This window comes from Grampus griseus (genome assembly GCF_964374135.1).
Source record: "Grampus griseus genome assembly, chromosome: 17".
In the NCBI taxonomy this organism is placed as follows: Eukaryota; Metazoa; Chordata; class Mammalia; order Artiodactyla; family Delphinidae; genus Grampus; species Grampus griseus.
The window spans coordinates 69157425-69181934 of NC_139011.1; the positions used below are offsets into that span (position 1 = coordinate 69157425).

A 24510-nucleotide genomic window follows, 5' to 3' on the forward strand; every position below is an offset into this window, starting at 1 on the left:
TCAGCTCTTCTGAAGAATTTGGCCTTCATGATGACAGGCTGCTTCGGGAGCTTTCCCTTCCCCAGAACTTTGTAGTAACTGATTGCACCACATCAATGATAGGAGCAGCTCTAGAACTACCATATGACCCAGGAATCCCACTACTGGGCATATACCCTGAGAAAACCATAATTCAAAAAGAGTCATGTACCAAAATGTTCATTGCAGCTCTATTTACAATAGCCCAGAGATGGAAACAACCTAAGTGTCCATCATCAGATGAATGGATAAAGAAGATGTGGCACATATATACAATGGAATATTACTCAGCCATAAAAAGAGACGAAATTGAGCTATTTGTAATGAGGTGGATAGACCTAGAGTCTGTCATATAGAGTGAAGTAAGTCAGAAAGAGAGAGACAAATACCGTATGCTAACACATATATATGGAATTTAAGAAAAAAAAATGTCATGAAAAACCTAGGGGTGAAACAGGAATAAAGACACAGACTTACTAGAGAATGGACTTGAGGCTATGGGGACGGGGAAGGGTAAACGGTGACAAAGCGATAAAGAGGCATGGACATATATACACTACCAAACGTAAGGTAGATAGCTAGTGGGAAGCAGCCGCATAGCACAGGGAGATCAGCTCCGTGCTTTGTGACCGCCTGGAGGGGTGGGATAGGGAGGGTGGGAGGGAGGGAGACGCAAGCGGGAAGAGATATGGGAACATGTATATCTATAACTGATTCATTTTGTTGTGAAGCTGAAACTAACATACCATCGTAAAGCAATTATACTGCAATAAAGATGTTTAAAAAAAAAAGAAAAAGAAAAAAAAAGTGTAAAATGGGGGCTATTTTATGGATCCTAGTTTTATAAAACATGTTTTGACTTCACACCATAGAGAACAAAAAACTGAAATATAGTATATAAGAAGCCACAAAATAAGGTCTTTAATTTGTAATATATGATTTTTTTTTTTTTAGACTAGGTTTGCCTTCTGAAAACAACACTGTATAGTCTCTGGCACTAGTGGATATTCAGTAAATACTGTTGAATGAACTGCAAGGAAAGAAAGTAGTAAGTGACTTGTTAAAAAGTCCTCTAGAGAGTGAGAGAGCTGTCTGCCTTCACAGTTAAACTCCATGAAGTACCTATTTCTAAAGAATTGATGCATGACAGTGTCTTGGTTAATAAGGTGGCAATTTTGTGATGACATTTTCCTATTAGTGAGTAGAACTGTCTTTTTAATTAAAACTTTGGAAAATAAAAACAAGGATTTGGGGATTTTACAAGATAAGTATATTTTTGCACGGTGTTCCTACCTTTTCAGAGCAGATATCTTCCCTCCAAAAATGAAGACGGTTTGCAAATTGGTTTCTTTGGCTTTTGGTACCTTTCTTGTAACTAGTTAGGTTTAAGGAGCCAATTACTGCTCCTTGATTCAATGGAACTTCTTTTCATTTAACCTGGTTTAAAAATGGAAAATTTCCAGGGCTTTTCCTGATCCCATAATTAGGGCTTCTAAAACAACATAATAGACATGTCAGTATCTAGCATGAAAAGTCCTTACACTGAAGGCTTCTGGTTATATAAATGCTGTTATTTACTCATCAATTTTTCAGGTTCACAAATGAAGAAAAAAATGGTTTTACTTTGTAAGTAAATATTTAAAGTGTTATTGCCATCTTGTGACAAATAGAGGGAACTACACAAAAGTTACTATTTTTTTTCCATTGCTTAGTTTGCAACATTCTTTATATTTTAATCTGTGGACCACTGGTACACTGGGCTAACCAGAAGTTTTTTTAATAAGATTATCCTAAATTATAAATTTCTGCTGTTGGCTTTGAGATTTGTATTAGTGTTTATTCCATTAGCAATTAATTTGAAGAAATCATATTTTATATTTTTTAAGGTGGCATTCTAATGTACCCCTACACACAAGATTACCTGAAGCATTACTTGAAAATCACTCACACTTTTTTCCACTGCTTAAAAAGGAATGAAGGAAAAATTTCCTCAGATTGCCTATTCATCGCTAGCAAAGATAGCTGTCCCAGGTCCATATGTGGCAATAAACTGTTGGAGCTGTTGTTGGCACTCAGTCAGATAGATATCCCTTTGCTCTAAATATTCTTCATTATACAGTTCAAATGGAAATACTGCATTTGGAGCAACACAAAGTACAGCGGCCCCTAAGTGAAGAAGGAAAAAGTATAAATGAGAAAAAATGCTAAATATGAAATCATATTTTCAACAAAATAGTGAAAGTTTTACAATTAAGTTCTGATCTATCTAATAGAGTATTTCAATAGCTATTATTTAAAAAAAAATTTTGAGACCCAGGAAACAGTTTCAGTAAATGCACAAACTGGTACCAGGGCCAATGGAAGAAACATTGATATTTAAATTTTAAAGTTTGGAAACTAGAAATTTGTCATCCATTGAAATAGCCATTAGTGTTCTGAAGCTGAATAGTGATGTGAGGAGGTGGAAGAAGTAAGGAGAGAAGGTATTGGAAGGTAGAGAAACAATAAAAAGATAAATCTATGGAATAGAAGAGAAATAACCTTGCATATATATTTAAATGATTTTTGACAAGGGTGTCAAGACCATTCAATGGGGAAAAGATGGTCTTTCCAACAAATGGTGCTGTGAAAGTGATATCCATGTGCAAAAGAATGAAGTTGGTTCCTTACCTTACATTATAAAAATTAGCTCAGTGAATCAAAGACCTACATGTAAGAACTAAGACTATAAAACTCTTAGAAAAACACACTGGGGAAATGCTTTATGACATTGAATTTGGCAATGTTTTCTATGATATAACACCAAAAGCATAGGCAATGAAAGAGAATAGATAAAATAGGCCACATCAAAATTAAAAACTTTTGTGCATCAAAAGTTACAATCAACAAAGTGAAAAGGCAACTCACAGAATGGGAGAAAATATTTGCAAGCCATGTATCAGATAGGGGGTCTACAACTGAACAAGAAAACAGCCTGATTAAAAAATGGGCAAAAGACTTGAATAGACATTTCACCAAAGAAGATATACAAATGGCCAATAAGTACATGAAAAGATACTCAACATCAGTAATCATTAGAAAAATTCAAATGAAAACCACAATGAGATACCACTTCACACCAATAAGAATGGCTACTATCAAAACCAAAATAAAACAGAAGAAAGTAACAAGTCTTGGCAAGGATGTGGAGAAATTGGAACCCTTGTGCACTGTTAGTGGAAATGTAAAATGGTGCAACCCCTAAGGAAAACAGTATGGCAGTTCATCAGAAAATTAAACAGAATTACAGATCCTGCAATTTGACTTCTGGGTATATACCCAAAAGAATTGAAAGCAAGGTCTCAAAGAGATATTTGCACACTCATGTTCATTAGCAGCATTATTCACAATAGCCAAAGGCAGAAGCAACCTAAGTGTCCATTGATGGGTGAAGAGATTAACAAAATGTGGTATATATATAGAGAGAGAGAGAGACAACGGAATATTCTTCAATCTTAGAAACGAAATTCTAATGCATGCTACAATGTGGATGAACCTTAAGGACATTATACTATTTGAAATTAGCCAGACAAAATAGGACAAACATATGATTCCACTTAGATGAGGTACCTAGAGAAGTCAAGTCCAGACAGACAGAAAGTAGAATAGTGCTTGCCAGGAGCTGGGGGAAGGGGAGAATAGAGAGTTATTGTTTAATGGGTATGGAGTTTCAGTTTGGGAAAATGAAAAGGTTATGGAGTTGGTGTGAATGTCCCTTACACCAATAAACTGTATACTTAAAAATGGTTAAGAAGGTAAATTTTATGTCTATTTTACCACAATTGAAAAAACAAAACAAAACAAAACCTTTGACTCATATTGCAGAAGTTAAGCTCTTAAATTCTATTTCATTGATTCACTAAATGAGTATCTAAATGTAACTGGCTGGGAGTACAACTGCTGGCCAAGCAGACAGTGCCTACCTTCCTAGAGCTGTCTGTCATTAGTAAACACAAGTAGCCTCAGACTTCTGTGACTGCTCCCTGTACTGCTTTACCTTACCTGAAACCTTGCTGTCCCTTGAGAACACTGCTTTCCTTGTGGCTCTCAAACACCCCACATACCTTAGTGTCACAAGAAAGAGTCAGTGCCTAAATTGCTGCACCTTTGCGGCTTCCAGACCGTTCTTTCCTCTTGTTAAAAATCTTTCTTCCTTTGATGCCCAGTGCCACCTGGGCTTTATCATCCTTTCCCCTTCCACAGTGAAGTCAACAATCAGCTCTCAGTACTTGGCTCACAATCTTCCTCTGTTCCCTAATACCTGCCATTCAGCGATTTCCATGTGAATGACCCATTTAACTGCCAATCTCCAAGTGTCCTGACCTTTTCCCTCTACCTCCACCACACATTCCCAGAATCAGAGGAAACCAATATCTCCAGAAACTTACTTCAAAACCATGAGTTCAAATGTCCCTCTTCTCTATGCTACCTCCTATGCTTCCAGGTCTTCTATCTCAGAGACCTCCAATCTGCTTCCTTCAATTCACTTCCCTCTTTTAGCCAATTTGAGTCCCTCCCTTGCCAGTCCCCACACTCCCTTGCCCCCTCTGCAACACTGCCACACTCATCTATCAAAACCTCAACTCTGCATGAACCCAACCATTTACCTTGTGCCTGCATTCAGGCTGCTAGGCAGAAAAACACATAATTGGCATTGCTTGGTTTCACTTTAAATGAATCACAGAAACCTGAGATGGTCAGTTGCACTGCCTGACAACCCTGTTGAGTTTCTCCAACACATTTGCTCTTCTTCCCCCCCCCCCCCCCCCCCGGCACCCCACCCCACAATGACTATTACATTCCATTCTTTTCTCCTCAAACCTTTCATTTTTAGCTGATGACCTTGTTGACCTTGTGGAGAGTAAAAGACCAAATCTACAGACCTGATTCTGTATCCATTGTTTTCCCTCCTATAAAATGAAGTGACTCTTCTATAAGAGGCCTTTACCTTCACATGTGCTCTGGATCCCATCCCCTCTCACCTTTTTAAGGACTTTACACCTTTGATCTTCCCCTCTTTCTGTAGTTTCATTAGTTTACTTTCTACTGCACATCATATGAGCTATTATCTTCTATCTTAAAAAAAAAATCCCTTCCTGGAACACGCATCCTTCTCCAGCTAATACCCTATTTCTTTCCTCATCTTCATAGTCAAACTTCTCAAAGTTGTCTATATGTGCTGTCTCCATATCTTCACTTCCTACCCCACCTGAATCCCCACTCCATTGAAATAGCTCTAATCACGACCACCTACAACCTCTAGATGGCCAAATCTAATCTTATTCAAACTCGCAACACATGTTACAGTTGACCACTACACTCCTTTCTTGAAACACTCTCTTTCTTGGCTTCTATAATACAACTGCTTCTCGGTCTCATTTGTTAGTTCCTCCTCCTCAACTCCATTTCTAAGTATTGGAATTCTTCAAAGGCAGTCCTGGGGTTCTCCGTATAGTCTCTCTCTCTGTGATTTCATCCATTCCATGGCTTTGAGTACCATCTCTGTGCTGATGATCCCTAAATTGTATTTCTAGGTTAGAACTCTCTTCTAAACTCCAGATTATTATATCTGTCTATTGATATCTCTGCAGGATGTCTCAAACTTATATCTATAATTTGATCCCCGCCCCAGCCCAAACCTTTTTCTCTTTCTTCCTAGTCCTGGTAAATGGCACCATGATCCACTCAGTTGCTCAAGGCAGAAACCTGAGAGTTTCCTTAATTCTTCCCTCTCCCCACCGCCCAACTCCTAAATCTAGTTCATAAATGTAACTATTGGTTTTTGCATCCAAGAAAAATGTTCCTGAGTAGGGATTATTTTCTTGCTATGTTTAAAGTAAAATTTAAGGAGCTCTTAACATTGTTTTGCTAAGACTTGAAAAAGAATATACCTAACTGCAACTTATTATGAAAACAAAAAGTAACTAAAGGAATAAAAACTTCATAGTTTTATTTCTCTCAACAAAATCTTTCTTATATGCTTCAAGAAAGTCCTGACAAAATAGTTATCAAGTGAAAATAGCCATATTCAGTCACAAGAGTCCTTAATATTATAATACCACAGTTTCTAAGTTCAAAGACACACATTTTTGTCTTCTTACTGAAATCTAGTTGTATCTTAACAATTTTGATGGTGATAGCATGTCACAGGAAAATTGGCAGCATGGTATGTAAAATTGGCAGCATGGTATGTAAAATAATGTCTTAGATTTTATCAAGTATATTTTAAAATATAGAATAAGAAGATAAAGATAAAGCAAGTTAAACACAAAAATTCCTATCCTTCTTATTTAATATTGGTTGAGAACAAGCGATTTTCTCTTTTGGTAGGTAAAACTAATTCAGGATGATAAGTAATCTTTTCTGGGGGTTATGAAACTCTAAAACATACTTCAAAAAACTTATGATTGGGGGAAAGTGGCAGGGGTGGTGGTGGTGGGATGAACTGGGAGATTGGGATTGACATGTACACACTAGTATGTATAAAATGGGTAACTAATAAGAACCTGCTGTATAAAAAAATAAAACTAAATAAAAAAAACTTATGATTCCTCTCCCTAAGCAAAAAAGGTAGAAAGCACATGCATATACAAATTTTCATATAATTTAGGGATTCACAAGCCCCTAGGACTCTCTCAGTATCCATGGATCCTAGGTTAAGAATTCTTGATTTAGATAATTATAGAACAAAGTTCTAATGTTCTAATGGATCTCTGTGAAAAGTTATTACAAAATAAATTGAATTTGAAGCAAATTTAAACACTAAACATACACATACAGGAAAGTCAGTGTTAATACATCCTTTCACTCCCAGGGTTGGAACTGAAATAAAGTAAAAATCTCACTAAAATAGAGTCAGGAGGCCAGAAGGGGGAGCTCTCATGCATGTACCTCTCAACATCAATACAGATCTCAACAGGAAGAGACATACCCTGCATCTCCAGCAGGAGGTAACTATTGGTTTTTGCACACTACTTTACTACCACCAGCAGGAGGAAGAAAGATTTTCTCCTTGCCCGGCAATAGCGCCACTAAAGAGAGACTGCCACAACGCAGCCAATGAAAAGCCACTATACTTGGAACTCCCAGTTTCCTCCAATGGACTTTCTGTTATAACAACCCTCCCAACTCCACTTCTCCTCTACAGAAGAGTTTCTTCTTTGCTTTACCAGACTTGCATGTGATTTACCATAGTTGCAATGTCCTGAATTGCAATTCTTTCCTGTTCCTGAATAAAACTGTTTTGCTGATAAAATAACTGGCTGTTTTATTGTTTTAGGTTAGCAGAACCAAAGTTTGGTTTGAAGGATGGTAAATCTCATCGAAATTAATGTCTCATATAATTCAAAAAGAACTTTGTGAGGATAATTCTCTTTACTCTTACCTTTAAGAGCCCCTTTATGTTTTTATTAGCAAAACCATGATAAGCTCCTTTGATTTCAAATAATTAAATGCTATAGTCACAGTATTATAACTAGCAATTGAGAGAAGGTGGTGATGCAAGATGATCACATTTTCTTTGGCTATGTGTCTAACTCCACTCTGGGGGATTGCTTGACAATTAAATGTTGCATGCTATTTTAAAAGGAAGATAAATTTTAAATCATTTCATGTGTCATACTTTTTTTTCAGAATTCTCTAAGCAATGCAAAAGTTCAAGCATAGAAACAATCATGCACAATTAGGAACTTGATACCAGATAATGATACTACCTGTAAATAATTACTAAATGTTTAAATTCAAACAGGACTTACGTGGTAGAAATTTATTATTCTTTAAAATATTGTTTAAAATATATGTAACATCTTAATTTACCAGATTAAGAATATTCAAGTTTAAATATAATTATTTGTAGTGATCACTAATAACTTAATAGATTACCATATTTCAATGTTAGAGATGTTTCAAATAATAAGGCTGCAATAAGTACATCTTCTTTAAGCACTTTATTCCTTAGGTTCAGTCGAGCATGGGCTTCAGATAGGGAAACTCTAAAAAAGAAAACTGATGCCAATCAAAATATGTTGATATTATAAAGATAATATATATTTTGGCAGGAACAAACCAAGATATGTGTGAGCAGAAGCCACACCTTAAATATCAGCATATTCTTATTTTTAAAAAATTTTATTTTCTTTTCAAAGCATTTTTTCCTACCAAGTTGAATAGACTGTTGCAGAACAAGGAAGTATCCTGACTTATTATCAAAGAATTGGTTTCTATCCTGGCTTTTCTTTATTATTCTACACCCTGCGCTCCCCAAGTTCTGTTCAGTTAAATACACAGTTGGAAAAATTAACCTAACTAAATATCTCTTACAGACACATCCTTTGTATTTTCTCCTAGTTCTTAATCCATTTGAAGTCCTCATAGAATCTTGAAATTTCAGTGTTGGAAGACATTTTAGACAGCAAATTTCAAATCCCATCATGTAACTGAATTTTCTCTACAACATCCCAGGCTACTTATTATTCGGTCCCTTTTGAACTTCACCTAGGATTCACTAGGAATCATGAGGCAATCCATTCCTTTATTTTTTATTTTTAAGCTAGCTTTAATGTACTTGAATGATTGCTGGATGTGGGAATCAGAAAACCTGGGTTATGTCTCTAGAATTTACTAGCTGTGTGAGTTTGTATGAATCATTTAACTTCTGAGATTTTTTGAAGCTCTGCTATAAAATGGGGATAATAATAATTAATAGGGTTATTGTGATTTCAAATAAGGTATTTGAAAATTTTGGGACTCACCCACAAAGATTATATAAATGTAAGCTGAAATTGGTTTCACTGCAATGTATACCAACTGGTCCCTGTTTTGTCTTCTGGGATTACAAAACAAGTCTAATACTTCTGAAATGTGACAGCTCTTCAAATATTCAAAGACAGCTTTTCTAGTTGCTCCATGCTTTATTTTCTCCAAAATAAATATTCCTAGTTCTTTTTTTTTTTTTTTGGTGCGGGGGCTGCACCACGCAGCATATGATCTTGGTTCCCCTAACCAGGGATGGATCCCGTGCCCCCTGCTTTGGAAGCGCGGAGTCATAACCACTGGACCGCCAGGAAAGTTCCTCCTAGTTCTTTTAATATGTCATGTGACATAATTTTCAAGCCCCTTGTCATCTTGGCTATTCTCCTTGTGACCAGATTTGGTTAATATTCCTTTTCAGTACAGTGCTACAGGTGTGATTTGATCAGCAGGGTACAGGTGGGGCAGAATTAGCATCTTCTCACTCTTGATACTATGTTCTATTACTACAACCCCAAATCACAGTATTATTTACAGCCATATTACCTTGCTTACTCATATTATATGTAAAAATAATGAAATCTCAAATCTTCTTCATATTAAGCCAGATCACCCCTTTCCAATGTATTCACACTTATACCAGGGAGGTTGGGACCTAATTAAAGACATTACAGGGACTTCCCTGGTGGTCCAGTGGTTAAGACTCCACACTCCCAATGCAGGGGGTCTGGGTTCAATTCCTGGTCGAGGAACTAAGGTCCCACATACCACAACTAAGCCTGCATGCCTCAACTACTGAGCCCGCATGCTCCAGAGTCTTTGAGCTGCAACTAGAGAAGCCCGCACACTGCAACAAACGCACAGCAAGGCCAAAAGTAAAAAAAAAAAAAAAAGACATTACATTTGTCCTATTAATTTTCTTCTTGCTAGACTAAAATCATAATTTGAGCCTGTGAAGATCTCTCCAGAGTTGTTTATTTACAAATTTGATTATCATGTTCCTGATGTCCTCACCCAAGCTTCTTCTAAAATTGTTGACCAGGACAGAATATGAATACAGCCTTTCAAGGAAAGAAAAGAGCATTGTTCAGCTCCACTTCTCTAGAAAAGCAAGGCTGGTGTTATTAGGTACCTGTCTATAGAAGGAGGAGAAAAAGTCAAGGTTTATGACTCTTCTGAGTAGTGCTTCATTTACTTTGCTATTTCATAAAACCCATCTGCATCTCTAATGTTTATTTCTAAAATAGGAAAAAGTAGAGTTGTCATATTAAAATTAACTCTGCTTTATTCTTGGATCAGTATAGTCAAATGTAAACTGAGGCTATGTGAGTTTAAATAAAAAATATCTTTTTACTACAGAGAAAAAGCATTATGAGAAAATAGGACTTTCAAACCTTTTAAGCTTTGAGTATTGAATATTTGAAATATTACTTCAGAAAATGGAAAGCATTATACAATTCTGTTTACCATTTTAAAACGTCACAATTAATTTCTTCCTTGCCCTATCTTTAGCAATTTTTTAGCTCTATGAAGATAAATACACAGTTGGAGAAATTAACTGAACATATTTATCTCTTATAGTCCTATACTTGTCACATCCTATCAGTCCTTCACTTGTCTTATTTTGTATTGCAGTCATAAAAAGATATTTATTTATTTATTTAATGGATTATTTTACCCCTGGTCCTACTTCATAATTTGGTTGAGATTATACGTTAATCTATATTAAATGAAGTAATGGTCTATCAACAGGGGGCTGTTTAAATTATGGTACAGCCATATGACAACATAGTAAAACTGTAATGCAGCTATTAAAACAGTATGAGGTAATTCTTTATGCGCTGATAGTATGACATCATGATATGTATACCTGCATGATTCCATTTGGGCAAAAAGAGAATATCTATCCATATAGGTATATACCGATTTATATATTATAAAAATATTTTTATATAATATATTTAAATAACATATTCATCTAAAATATATAACATAGTCAAATAAAATATGTATTTGATATACATCACATATTTAAATTACATATTTGTATACCCTAGTATTTGAATGAATAATATCTGGAAGGATACACAAAAACTCTTGCCAGTGATTATCTCTAGGGAGTGGAATAGTAATAGGTAGGGTTAGCAGGGCACTTTACTCACTATTTTAGACTTTTCTTTCAGTATGTCTGTACTTTACTTCTACAATAAAAATTAGTTTAAAAAAAACCTTTCAAGGAACAATAATACATGAGTGTACTAAAGTATTTAAAAGTACAAGGAACAGGGGACTTCCCTGGTGGCAAAGTGGTTAAGACTCTGAGCTCTCTATGCAGGGGACCCCGGTTTGATCCCTGGTGAGGGAACTAGGTCCCATATGCATGCCACAACTAAGGAGCCCATGAGCTTCAACTAAGGAGCCCGCCTGCCACAGCTAAAACCTGGTGCAACCAAATAAATAAATAATTAAAATAAATTAAAAATTTAAAAAGGTGTTACAGATGTTAACACTTAAAAAATAATAAGAGTACAAGGAACAATATACTTAACTTTTTTTCTAGGTTCAACTACAAAATATCTAGAATGTAAACAGCCCCATTTTAAAAAACAGTCATTTTCACTTGAATTCAGTGCATTTTTCTCAGACATATCTGATACAGGGTATCCAATAAAAATTAATTTAGTGAAAACAAACTGCTGGAGGTTCAAATGATGCAATACTACAACAGAAGGAATTATTGTCACCTTAAATTCTTTTGGAACAAGGTATATTATAAACCAACCAACCAGCAATCAAACAAACAAAAAAAACAAGTGAGACAGTTAATAAAACACATCATTTAAAGGTCAATAATGGTTTTAAAATTGAATACCTACAAATATTTTAATGCAGATGCTGACAGCTTTGATCCACATATAGAATCTGTTCTGATTCTGCGACTTGCTAGGTAATAGCCATGAATCATTCTTTCTGCCTCCAAGCTGAATTCAACATTCAAATTCTTTGCAAAAGCAAGCAGCTAAATTGAAAGTGTGAAAATTTAAGAGATTCAAACTTTATTATAGAACCTATATTACAAAAATCCAAAGTATACTTTCACCATCTGTGTTGTTTTCTGGTTTGTCAAGTCATAGAACCAAAAGGAAAAATCACCCATAATAAAATGTTGCTATTAACTATTATATCTATATTTTATAAATTTTTATTTAGTTTTGGCTGCGTTGGGTCTTCGTTGCTGTGCGCGGGCTTTCTCTAGTAGCAGCGAGCAGGGGCTACTCTTCGTTGCGGTGGGCGGGCTTCTCATGGCGGTGGCTTCTCTTGTTGCGGAGCACTGGCTCTAGGCGTGTGGACTTCAGTAGCTGTGGTACACAGGCTCAGTAGTTGTGGCTCATGGGCTCTAGAGCACAGGCTCAGTAGTTGTGGTGCACGGGCTTAGTTGCTCCGTGGCATGTGGGATCTCCCCAGACCAGGGCTCAAACCCATGTCCCCTGCATTGGCAGGCGGATTCTTAACCACTGCACCACCAGGTAAGTCCCAATATCTATATTTTAAATATAACCTTTTAAAAAGATCTGGATATGTCCTGGGTTGGATATGTCCTGTCTTTATTCTCCTTATACTCCACAATTCCCTCCAGGCCTTCAGAACTAGATAATAATAAAACTATTAATAACATTGGTAGCTCTCTCTAGATTTTATGCTATGGGGGCACAGTGATATGCCATCTATATCCCCTTTCAGTAAAGGACCCGTTGTCCCTGCTACTGAGAGTGCAGCACTGGGAGTTAGCATTAGCCTCCAGTTGTCAACTTCTGCAAGAACTACCTACCTTGATGACTTCATAATACAATTTTTGCTCCAGTCGGGCAGGTTTTCTCACAGTTTTCCATTTATACTCATCTCTACTTTATGTCTTTGCTCCTATTTTTATTTTTTGAATGCCCATCCTTCCTGTCATCTAAATCTTACCTTTTCTTAAGGCCCAAGTAAAATCTCACCGCCTCCTGAAGTCTTCCTAACTCTTGCATTCTACTTGATATCTTTCTTTCTGAATTGATGAAATACTTATAGTCAGCACCACTCAGCTTAGCACTTAAGTTGTCCCTAATTGTTTCATGTCTCAATTAAATAATAAACTATTTAAGGAAGAAAAATGTACATTTCTTAGAGAACATAAAAGAACAGAAAGAGGCTCAAATATATAAAGTATTCAGTAAATCCCTGACTAATAAATCCATAGATTTTTTTTGTTTGTCTTTCAGGGAAAAACTGGGCAAAAATTTCTCCAGGTCATTAGCGTGTCTATATTATTTAGTATCCCAATTCCTAGAGACTACTTTTTTTTATATACTAAAACAAACAAAAAGACCTTATCATAAATATTATTCTTTTTCTGTTCTAATTTATGTGAATAAATTATGCTTATATTTCATTTTTAAATCCACCTCACCTTTCAACCTTTTATCCATGCAATTTGGGCTACAAGGAAGGCAGGTATGAACAAAAAATTTAATGACCCATGGATTCCCACTTCCCAACATTCCATGCCTTTTAGCTATCCTACACAGATACTTTAACTCTACTGTGGACAGATTTCTGAATAGTTAATATTAAAAGGGCTTCACTTGTAAATACCTGACTACCTTTAATAGCTATGAGAAGCATTACTAAATTTGCATCATCTACTCTCAGGTTCTCTGAACATACCACACGTGTTTTCAGGTCAGGACATTAAAATAAATGGGTTTGTGAGTCATGAGAGATATCCCCTATAGTCAGAACTCTGCAGGCATTCATATAAAGTTTCCCTTTGAATAGTCTGTAAAATGTAGAAAGCTGTATACTTATAAAGCCTCTCAACATAATGTTTTATAGAAATATTCTATTTTGAATCTTTTCATGGAAATGCTTTAAGCTATGGTGATTTGCTCAGTGGTTCAAAGAATAAACTCAATGTTTTAATATCTATGTCCTTATAGTTTTTTAAAATTATTTATTTATTTATTTATTTTGGTTGCACTGGGTCTTAGTTGCAGCATGCATGTGGGATCTAATTCCCCGACCAGGGGTCGAACCCGGGCCCCCTGCACTGGGAGCATGGAGTCTTACCCACTGGACGGCCAGGGAAGTCCCTATGTCCTTACAGTTTCTAGTTTAATTATAAACCTAAATTTTTTCTATACAATGTCCTTAAAATCCTTAAAAGCTGGAAGCAAATTAGAATAAAAGAATTCTAAATAAGGAAAATTAAATGTTCAAAGGGAGTTTTATTTACATTGAGAAACATTAGCACATACTTTTACCTTTTCAAAATCTTCAGTTGTGAACTGTTTAGAAGCTACATAAAGCAGCCCTTCAGGATCAATGGCTTTCTTTAAAGTATGTTGCACAGTAGGAAGAAGTGGGTGGCAAGGAGATGACTCATTGCAGTTAATCAATAATCCAAATGCCTCTATGAGATTAGCTGGAATCAAACTGCAATCCTACATCAAACAAAAATGTAAAAGGCAAATATTAAACACTGGCATTTTCATAAACACTTCAAATTAACTATTATTTAGAATTATTATTTAAATTATTAGAATTATATTATTATAATATTAATTAAATTATGGAACTATAATTGTAATAATTTTATTATTTGTTATTATTAATTATTATTTAAAGTGATTCCCAAATAGCATGGGAACTTTGTGATAATAAATTTTTCTAAAATGCTTTTTACTGAGTATCTTCTTACACATTATTCATTAAAGCCTCTCCCACTACCTATTCAAATAATAATTTCTAGTGAGCAGACACCTGCTTTGCATGACTAAAAACTGAAAATTTTCAAACAACTGTGTCATTATTTAGTTCTAGTACCCAATTAAGTATAGAAATTAACCACAGAAATAAAAAAACATTAAGAACAATAAAAACATTAAGATTAAAATCTGTGACTAAATTCCCTGAACAACACTCTAACAATAAGATACACATATACTTTACCATCTGACCAATTAGAGTATTGGTTTTCTGTACATTTCTTCTTGAAGATGAATCCATATCAACAAAAGACCAAAAACTGCACTGAACTGGAAAAGTCATTTGCTGATCCATATCATCCCCAAACTTCTTTCCCGAGATGTATACTGTGATGCTTCTACTTTCCACAGCTAAGTCAAAAGACATTATCCATTTGTTATTTAAGTTCACTTTGGTCTACATGTCTATAAATTAATAAATATTATTATACAGAATTTTACAGTCTAAATTTGGATAGTAAAAACACAAGTAAATTTGATTGTTTTGCAAGATATGGCTAAATTAGAGGATCTGCCATAAAAAAGAAGAAGGAAAGAAAAACATTTGAATGTTTATGTGTCCCCTGACGATGAGTATCATCAGTCCAAAGCATGTAGCTAGAATCGTGAATTGGGAGGAATAGGCAGAGAGTAAGGAGAATGGTCATATAGTGCAGGTAGTGCAGGCTTACAAGGGAGGCTGAAATTAAACAATGTTCTGGGGGTTTTTTTGTTTTGTTTTGTTTTGTTTTGGCTGTGTCATGCGGCATGTGGGACCTTAGTTCCCTGCCCAGGGATCGAACCCACGCCCCCTGCATTGGGAGCGTGGAGTCTTAACTATTGGACTGCCAGGGAAGTCCCCAACAATGTTCTTTTATGTGCCAAAACAAATAATAGAAAGTGGGCCATCTAAGTAGGAGTGACTAGGAGAAAATATATCTCAAATTCAACATGTGAGAAACCAAATTCATCATTTCTCCTCCTCAAATGGCTCTTGTGCATTACTCACAATTAGGAGAATCACCACTGATCCACTTAAAACCCAAACAAAAAATGTGGAAACATCCCATTCTCCTTTCTGTCCTCCCCTTATCCCTTATAAGCATTCAATCTATGGATTCATTTCTATTCCTAGGATGCTATCTCCCAAATATTTCTCAAATTAGTCTTCTCTCCGATCACGATAAGAGTTTTTTGTATACATGTTTATTTTTCTTTTGGATCATAAGGTAAATATATATTTAACTATACAGAAACTGCCAGAGCAGTTTGCAAAATGGTTGTACTATTCTATACTCTCATCAACAATATATGAGAACTCCAACTTCTCTACATCCTTGGTAACATCCGTTGTTGTCGGTCTTTTTAATTTTTGTAATTCTAGTAGCCAGGGCCAGCCACATAATTTGTAGGGTCCAATGTAAAATGAAAATATGGGCCTCTTATTCAAAAAGCAGAGGAAAATGCTTTTTTTTATATAAAGCTTTTTCTTTTAAGAATATTTTATTACTTATAAAATGTAATAGGGGTGATGTGGAGAGATCAGAACCCTTGTGCATTACTGGTGGGAATGTAAAATGGTGTGGCCACTGTGGAAAGCAGTTTGGTGGATCCTCATAAAGTTAAACATAGAATGACCACATGATCCAGCAATTCCACTTATAGGTGTATATGCAAAAGAGTTGAAAGCAGGCACTTAAACAGATACTTTTACACCAATGTTCACAGCAGCATTATAATAGCCAAAAGGTAGAAACAACCCAAGGGTCCATTAACAGATGAATGATTTTTTTTTTTTTTTTTTTTGCGGTACGCGGGCCTCTCACTGTTGTGGCCTCTCCCGTTGCAGAGTACAGGCTCCGGACGCGCAGGCTCAGTGGCCATGGCTCACGGGCCCAACCGCTCTGCGGCATGTGGGATCTTCCCGGATCGGGGCATGAACCTGTGTCCCCTGCATTGGCAGGCGGACTCTCAACCACTGCACCACCAGGGAAGCCCCAGATGAATGATTTTTTAAGTGATTATATATATATATATATAAAATCCCCTATATATATTGGAATATCATTCAGCCATAAAAAGGAATGAGATTCTGTGAAGAGGCAAATTCATAGAGACAGAAAGTCAAATAGAGGTTTCCAGGGGCTAGAGATAGGGGGGAATAGAGAGTTATTGTTTAATGAGTACAGACTTTCTGTTGGGGATTATGAAAAAGTTCTAGAAATGGATAGTGGTGATGATAGTGTAACATTGTGAATGTACTTAATGCCACTGAACTGTACATTGGAAAATGGTTAAAATGGTCAATTTTACATTGTGTATTTTATCAATATTTTTTAAAAAAGGAATGAAGTGATACATGCTACAACATGGATGAATCTCAAAAACATTATGCTAAGCGAAAGAAGCCAGTAATAAAAGACCACAAATTGTATGATTCCATTTATATGAAATGTCCAGAACAGGCAAATCCATAGAGACAGAAAGCAGATTAGGTTTCCGGGAACTCTGGGGAGAGGGGGCATGGGGGGTGACTGCTAATGAGTACAGGGTTTCCTTTGGGGTAATGAAAATGTTCTGAAAGTATAACAGATAGTGGTGATGGTTGTACAACTCTGTGAATATTCAAAAAGCCACTGAACTGTACATTTTAGGTGGGTGAATTTTATGGTGTGCAAGTTATACTTCAATAAAGCTATTACCAGAAAATGTAATAGAAGTAGCTGTCAGTCTAATACTAAAATTTTAAATTATTGACACGAATTTTACCATTTATATTGTACAATTCCAGTCTTAAATACAAATATTTGAGCATTTAACTCATATGCAGCATCATCAGTATTTTGTAGGAAGTATTAATACACAGTTATGTATTTTTGTTCTTATCAGAACAGGGGAAATATTTTTATTTTGCACAAAACTGTTTTTAATTTGTTTCTTGATATTCACACATTTCACCAGCACTCTCTACTGATGAGTATGGAAGGACTAAAAGGAAAAGGAACAACGGGTTGCCCTCTTTCCCTTCCCTCCTATATTATCATTTTCAGTGTAAGAGGCTGGCAAATACAGGGAAGTAGCCAAGTAAGAAAGGATATGATGGGGTTCCTCGGTCATTTGTGTTTCTTAGAATGCAACTGCCTATTACAGAAGCAAGTCTGATTCAAATGGAAAGCTTGGCCTCCTTGGGGCTATCAGCTCCCCATCTCACTCAGTGGAAGATGTTTTGAAATGGAACATGGGCACTGAATTGCAGTGTAGTCACAATGCATGAGAGTCCAGCAAGAATCAAACTGATTACAAATTGTGTTAACAAGCCTCATAGTGATCGCAAATGCTATTTGAAATAGGGCAGCAAGGCATGGTGGACACAGGCATGGATGTATCCCCTCTGCTCACGTTGAAGCTCCACTGTCTTCCTTACAAAACAACTTCAAAGATAAAATCATTAAAATTTTCTTTTTATAAAAATTTATTTTATTTATTTATTTATTTTTGACTGTGTTGGGTCTTCATTGCTGTGTGCGGGCTTTCTCTAGGTGCAGCGAGTGGGGGCTACTCTTCGTTGGGGTGCACGGGCTTCTCATTGTGGTGGCTTCTCTTGTTGCGGAGCACGGGCTCTAGGCGCGCGGGCTTCAGCAGTTGTGGCTCATGGGCTCTAGAGCGCAGGCTCAGTAGTTGTGACACACGGGCTTAGTTGCTATGTGGCATGTGGGATCTTCCTGGACCAGGGCTCGAACCCGTGTCCCCTGCATTGGCAGGCGGATTCTTAACCACTGAGCCACCAGGGAAGCCCTAAAATCATTTAAAATTTGAAGATGGTGACAGTAGAGTTTTAACCAAGTGTCAGGCTCTTCTAGGGGAGCTATTCTTATTCCCCACCCATGAAGCAGCACCTGCTAGTATGTGTAAGTAGTGGTATCTCATTGTGGTTTATTTTTCATTTCCCCAATATCCAACTAATGATATTAAGCACTATTTCATGCACTTATTTGTCATTTTGTATACATTCCTTTGTGAAGTCACTAAGTCTTTAGACCATTTTTTTGCTGGGTCCTTTGTGTGTATGTGTTTTTAAGTTGAAGAATGTTTGATTTACAATGTTGTGTTAATTTCTGCTGTACAGAAATATATACATAAATATACGTTCTTTTTTATATTCTTTTCCATTATGGTTTATCTCTATGTCTATGCGTCTGTTTCTGTTTTGTAGGTAAGTTCGTTTGTATCATACTTTAGATTCCACATATAAGTGATATCATATGATATTTGTCTTTCTCTGTCTGCCTTACTTCCCTTAGTATGACAATCTCTAGGTCCATCCCTGTTGCTGCAAATGGCATTATTTCATTCTTTTTTATGGCTGAGTAGTATTGACAAAGTACATCTTCTTTATCCATACATCCGTCAAGGGGCATTTAGGCTGTTTCCATGTCTTGGCTATTGTGAACAGTGCTGCTATGAACATAGGGGTGCAAATATCTTTTTGAATTATAATTTTGTCTGGATATATGCCCAGGAGTGGGATTGCTGGATCATATGGCAACTCTATTTTTAGTTTTTTGAGGAGCCTCCATACTGTTTTCCATAGTGGCTGCACCAACTTACATTCCCACCAACTCTGTAGGAGGGTTCCGTTTTTTCCACATCCTCTCCAGCATTTGTTATTTGTAGACTTTTTAATGATGGCCATTCTGACTGGTGTGAGGCGGTATCTCATTGTAGTTTTGATTTGCATTTTTCTAATAATTAGTGATGTTGAGCATCTTTCCATGTGCCTGTTGACCATGTATGTCTTCTTTGGAGAAATGTCTATTGAGGTCTTCAGCCCATTTTTTGATTGGATTGTTTGTTTTTTTGTTGTTGAGTTGTATGAGCTGTTTGTAGTATATTTTGGAGATTAAGCCTTGTCAGTCACATCCTTTGCAAATATTTTCTCCCATTCTGTAGGCTGTCTGGTTCTTTGTTTTTCAAATTACTGACTTGTTAGAATTGTTTCTATGTTCTAGGTGTATGTCCTATGTCAAATATATGTATTGCAATTATTTTCTTTTTCTTTGCTTGCCTATTCACTTTTTAAATGGCCTTTTTGATGTGTATAACTTTTTAGTTTTGATGAAGTCCAATTCATCAATTATTTTCTGTTTATTGCTTTCTGGGTTTTGTCTAAAAAATCTTTGCCTACCCTAAGGTCATGAAGATTTCCCATGTTTTCTTCTAGTAGCTATATAATTTTAGTTTTTACATTTAGGTTTATGATCCATCTTTAATTAATTATTGTATACAGTTGTGAGGTATGAGTCAATATTAATTTTTTCCATATATATAGCCAGATGTTCCACTATCATTTGTTGAAAAAACTTTCCTTTGTCCATTTTCTTGCTTTGATGCTGTGGTCAAAAATCAAGTAAGCAGGGCTTCCCTGGTGGCGCAGTGGTTAAGAATCCGCCTGCCAATGCAGGAGACACGGCTTTGAGCCCTGGTCCGGGAAGATCCCACATGCCGCAGAGCAACTAAGCCCGTGCGCCGCAACTGAGCCTGCGCTCTAGAGCCCGCGAGCCATAACTCCTGAGCCTGTGCTCTAGAGCCCACGAGCCACAACTACTGAGCCCGCACACCTAGAACCTGTGCTCCGCAATAAGAGAAGCCACCACAATGAGAAGGCTTTGCACCGCAACAAAGAGTAGCCCCTGCTCGCTGCTACAAGAGAAAGCCCACGCACAGCAACAAAGACCCAACACAGCCAAAAATAAACAAATTAAATACATAAATTAAAAAAAAATCAAGTAAGCATACTAGTGTGGGTCTATTTCTGCATTCTCTCGTAGGGAGAGGCAATATACTATGTGCCCTGAGTATTGCTGCACATTCTTGCCGGTATGCTAAGAGTGTAAGGCCCTAACTTCTCTTGGCCCGATACTTATCTGTCCATATCCTTGTTAGTTATAAATCTGGCCCAAGCAGCATTATCCTAATACTAAAACCAGACAAAAGATATTATAGGAAAACTACAGACCAATATCTCTTGTGAATATACAGGCAAAAATCCTCAACAAAATAACAGCAAATCAAGTCCAACAATGTATAAAAAGAATTATACACCACAGCCAGGTAGGGTTTATGTTAGGTATGCAAAGCTGGTTCAACATTTGAAAATCGATTAATGTAGTCCATAATATCAACAGGCATTCATTTATCAACAGGCATATCACATTTTTCAATATGTGATTGAAAAATCACATTATCATATCAATAGGTGTAGAAAAAGCACTTGATAAAATTCAGCACCAATGCATTATTAAAAAACTCTTAGTAGATTAAGAATAGAGTGAAATTCCTTCAACTTGCAAGAGAACTTCTACAAAAAACCTACAGCTAACATCATACTCAATGGTGAGAAGTGTGAAACTTTCCTGTTAAGATCAGGAGCAAGACAAGATCAGGATGTTCCTTCTCACCACTGTTTTTCAACATCATATTGGAAGTCCTAGCTAATGCAATAAGACAAGAAAAGGAAATAAATCTGGTCTAATACAAACTCATGTGTTAGCACAACTGAGAGCAAAGCCTAAAATAATGCATTTGCACATTAAATTCCTCTGTTTTTATTTATAAAGGTAAAATGAGAAATGTCATTTAATATAATTTCTCTATTCCTAAAACGTGTACAATACAATCTTAATTGTTAAGTAACCCCTTGACACTGATAAGACTATAAGTTAAACAGGTGAAAATTAATTTGAAAAAATACTGTTTACCTGATTGAAGCTGTTCAAGTTTATCTTTTTTGTGTGAAGCCAAGTCTCCTATAAAGCAGATACCACCTTTAGCTAGCAAAGCACTGCCACCTTGAATGCTAACTGCTCCAGTTCCATACTTATTCCTGGATAGAGTAGGAAAAATTTCAGTAGAGACTGGATGACGTATACCACGGGGCACAAGGTTTATACTAAAATTCAAAAGCCTAAGGGAAAAAATAAATTATTCATTACTTATTCATTATTCATTACAAATATTACTTATTTAATATTTGATTTTCAGAAGTCATAATGTATAATAGCTATACAATTAGATTTAATTTGATTCAATGTCTATTGAGCACTAGTGTTATGGATAAAAACGTATATGTAGGACTTCCCTGGTGGTGCAGTGGTTAAGAATCCTCCTGCCAATGCAGGGGACACGGGTTCGAGCCCTGATCCGGGAGGATCCCACATGCCGCGGAGCAACTAAGCCTGTGTGCCACAACTACTGATCCTGTGCTCTAGAGCCTGTGAGCCACAACTACTGAGCCCGCATGCCACAACTACTGAAGCCCACACGCCTAGAGCCTGTGCTCCACAACAAGAGAAGCCACCCCAATGAGAAGCCCATGCACCGCAACGAAGAGTAGCCCTCACTCACTGCAACGAAGAGTAGCCCTTGCTTGCTGCAACTAGAGAAAGCCCACACGCAGCAACAAAGACCCAATGCAGCAAAAAATAATTAATTAATTTAAAAAAAAGAATTTGTCTTTGCTATGTATTGTCTCAGGTTATTAACAATATATATATATGAGATTTGGTCCTTAACTTGGAAAGCTCACAGCCTAGAGAGATGTAAACAAAAAACTAAAACACGATGTGATAAGTACTAACATAATGTCATGAGGACATCCATAAAAGATCATTATTTCCTCCTGGATGGACGTCAGAGAAAGCTATAGAGAAATGACATTTGAACGGCGACTTCCTTTTTTTATGAATTGCTTTCTTTCGTTTATTCAAAATTTTTGCATTTAGGCTTGCCAATAGTTCATCATGACTACCCCTGTTACCTATGTATCAAGATAACTCTTGATACATCCTTTTGCTTTCTAATCTCTTTGCCAATTGCCTCAAGCTCTTCATTTCTCAAATTTAAATTATAAGAAAGGAATATGATTATCTTAGCTTAGCTTTTAAATCCTTGCCACAGAAATCATAGCTTGCTGGTGCAATCTACTATGATGAATAGAGACATGGTACAAAAAAGGGTGAAGCAGTATCTCTTAAATGTGGATAGGCAGATGCTATAAAATGTCTAGTGTATGTGTCATTCCAAAGAATTTAGATGCTAATTTGAAGATATACAATATGGGTGAGTAAGATTTAGAAAGAAAATTTGCAAGCCTATAGAGCAGTGGTTCTCAACCCTAGCTCACATTAAAATTACCTGGGGAACCAACAGGCACATGAAAAGACGGTCAAATCACTACTCATCAGGGGAATGCAAATCAACACCATGATGAGATATCACATCACACCTGTCAGAATGGCTGTTATCAAAAAGACAAAAAAAACAACAAAAAACAACCCAAGCGTTGGCAAGAATGTGGAGAAAAGGGACTACTTATACACTGTTGGTGGGAATGTAAATTGTTGCAGCCACTGTGGAAAACAGTAAGGAGGTTCCTCAAAAAACTAAAAATAGAGTTACCATATGATCCAGCAATCCCACTCCTGGGTATTAATCCAAAGAAAACAAAAACACTAATTAGAAAAGATATATGCTCCCCTATGTTCATTGCAGCATTATTTACAATAGCCAAGATATGGAAACAAGCTAAGTGTCTATGAATAGATGAATTGATAAAGAAGATGTGGTATATATATAATGGAATATCATTCAGCAATAAAAAGTATGAAATCTTGACATTTGTGACAACATGGATGGGCCTAGAGGGTATTATGCTAAGTAAAGTAAGTCAGATAGAAAAGGATAATTGTTATATACGATTTCACTTATATGTGGAATCTAAAAAAAAAAAAAAATAACAAACAAGACAGAATAGATATAGAAAACAAACTTGTTGCCAGAGGGGAGGGGGATTGGGAAAGTGAAATAAGTAAAAGGGATTAAGAGGTACAAACTTCTAGTTATAAAATAAATGTCACGAGGATGTAAGGTACAGCATAGAGAATATGGTCAATAATATTGTAATAACTTTGTATGGTGACAGATGGTAACTAGACTTATTGTGGTGACCATTTTGAAATGTATATAAATATTGAATCACTATGATGTACACGAACATGATATTGCATGTCAATTATACTTTTTAACAAAAAAAATTGCCTGGGGTTTTTTAAAAATTCTAATGCCAAGCTCCATCCCAAACGATGTAAATTAGAATCTCTAGGGGTGAGCCACAGTCATAATTTTTTTTAATAAATTTATTTATTTTTGGCTGTGTTGGGTCTTCGTTGCTGCGCATGGGCTTTCTCTAGTTGCAGTGAGTGGGGGCCACGTTTCGTTGTGGTGCGTGGGCTTCTCATTGTCGTGTCTTCTCTTGTTGCGAACCACGGGCTCAGTAATTGTGGCTCGCAGGCTCTAGAGTGCAGGCTCAGTAGTTGTGGCGCGCGGGCTTTGTTGCTCCGCGGCATGTGGGATCTTCCCAGACCAGGGCTCGAAGCCGTGTCCCCTGCATTGGCAGGCGGATTCTTAACCACTGCGCCACCAGGGAAGCCCCATAAATTTTTTTTTTAATATTATCCCAGATGATTCTAACATGCAGTCAGGCTGAGAACCTAGTAATATAGAAAAATGGGCCTCAAACTTGGCTAATCATTGGAATCAGCTGAGGAATTTTTTGAACTACTGATACAAGGTCACAGAGTAAAAGATCCAAATACAAAAATCAATTGTATCTCTATATACTCACAGCAAATATTTGAAAAATAAAATTAATAAAACACTACCATTTTTCATAGCATCAAAAATACCAAATACTTAGAAATCAACTTAAATTATGTGCATGACCTTTACAAAATATTGCTGAAAGAAATTAAGATTTAAATAAATGGAGATATATACCATATTCACAGATTGGAAGACTCAACATTGTTAAGATGTAAATTCTTCCCAAATTGATTTATAAGTTAAATGCAGTTCCGTCAAA

At 36.3% G+C, this 24510-nt stretch overlaps 1 protein-coding gene across 1 annotated transcript in view; it reads right to left on the reverse strand.

The window, feature by feature from the left end:
• Nucleotides 1–2017: 2017 nt before the first annotated feature.
• Nucleotides 2018–24510, reverse strand: part of MCMDC2 (minichromosome maintenance domain containing 2) — a gene marked incomplete at both ends in the record, with an annotated part of 36052 nt that continues 13559 nt past the window's right edge. Inside the window, 6 exons of the mRNA XM_082675112.1 lie at nt 2018–2184; nt 7939–8048; nt 11682–11824; nt 14109–14288; nt 14797–14963; nt 21350–21555. Coding sequence (XP_082531238.1) covers nt 2018–2184; nt 7939–8048; nt 11682–11824; nt 14109–14288; nt 14797–14963; nt 21350–21555 — 973 coding nt within the window. The remainder of the gene's footprint in view (nt 2185–7938; nt 8049–11681; nt 11825–14108; nt 14289–14796; nt 14964–21349; nt 21556–24510) is intronic.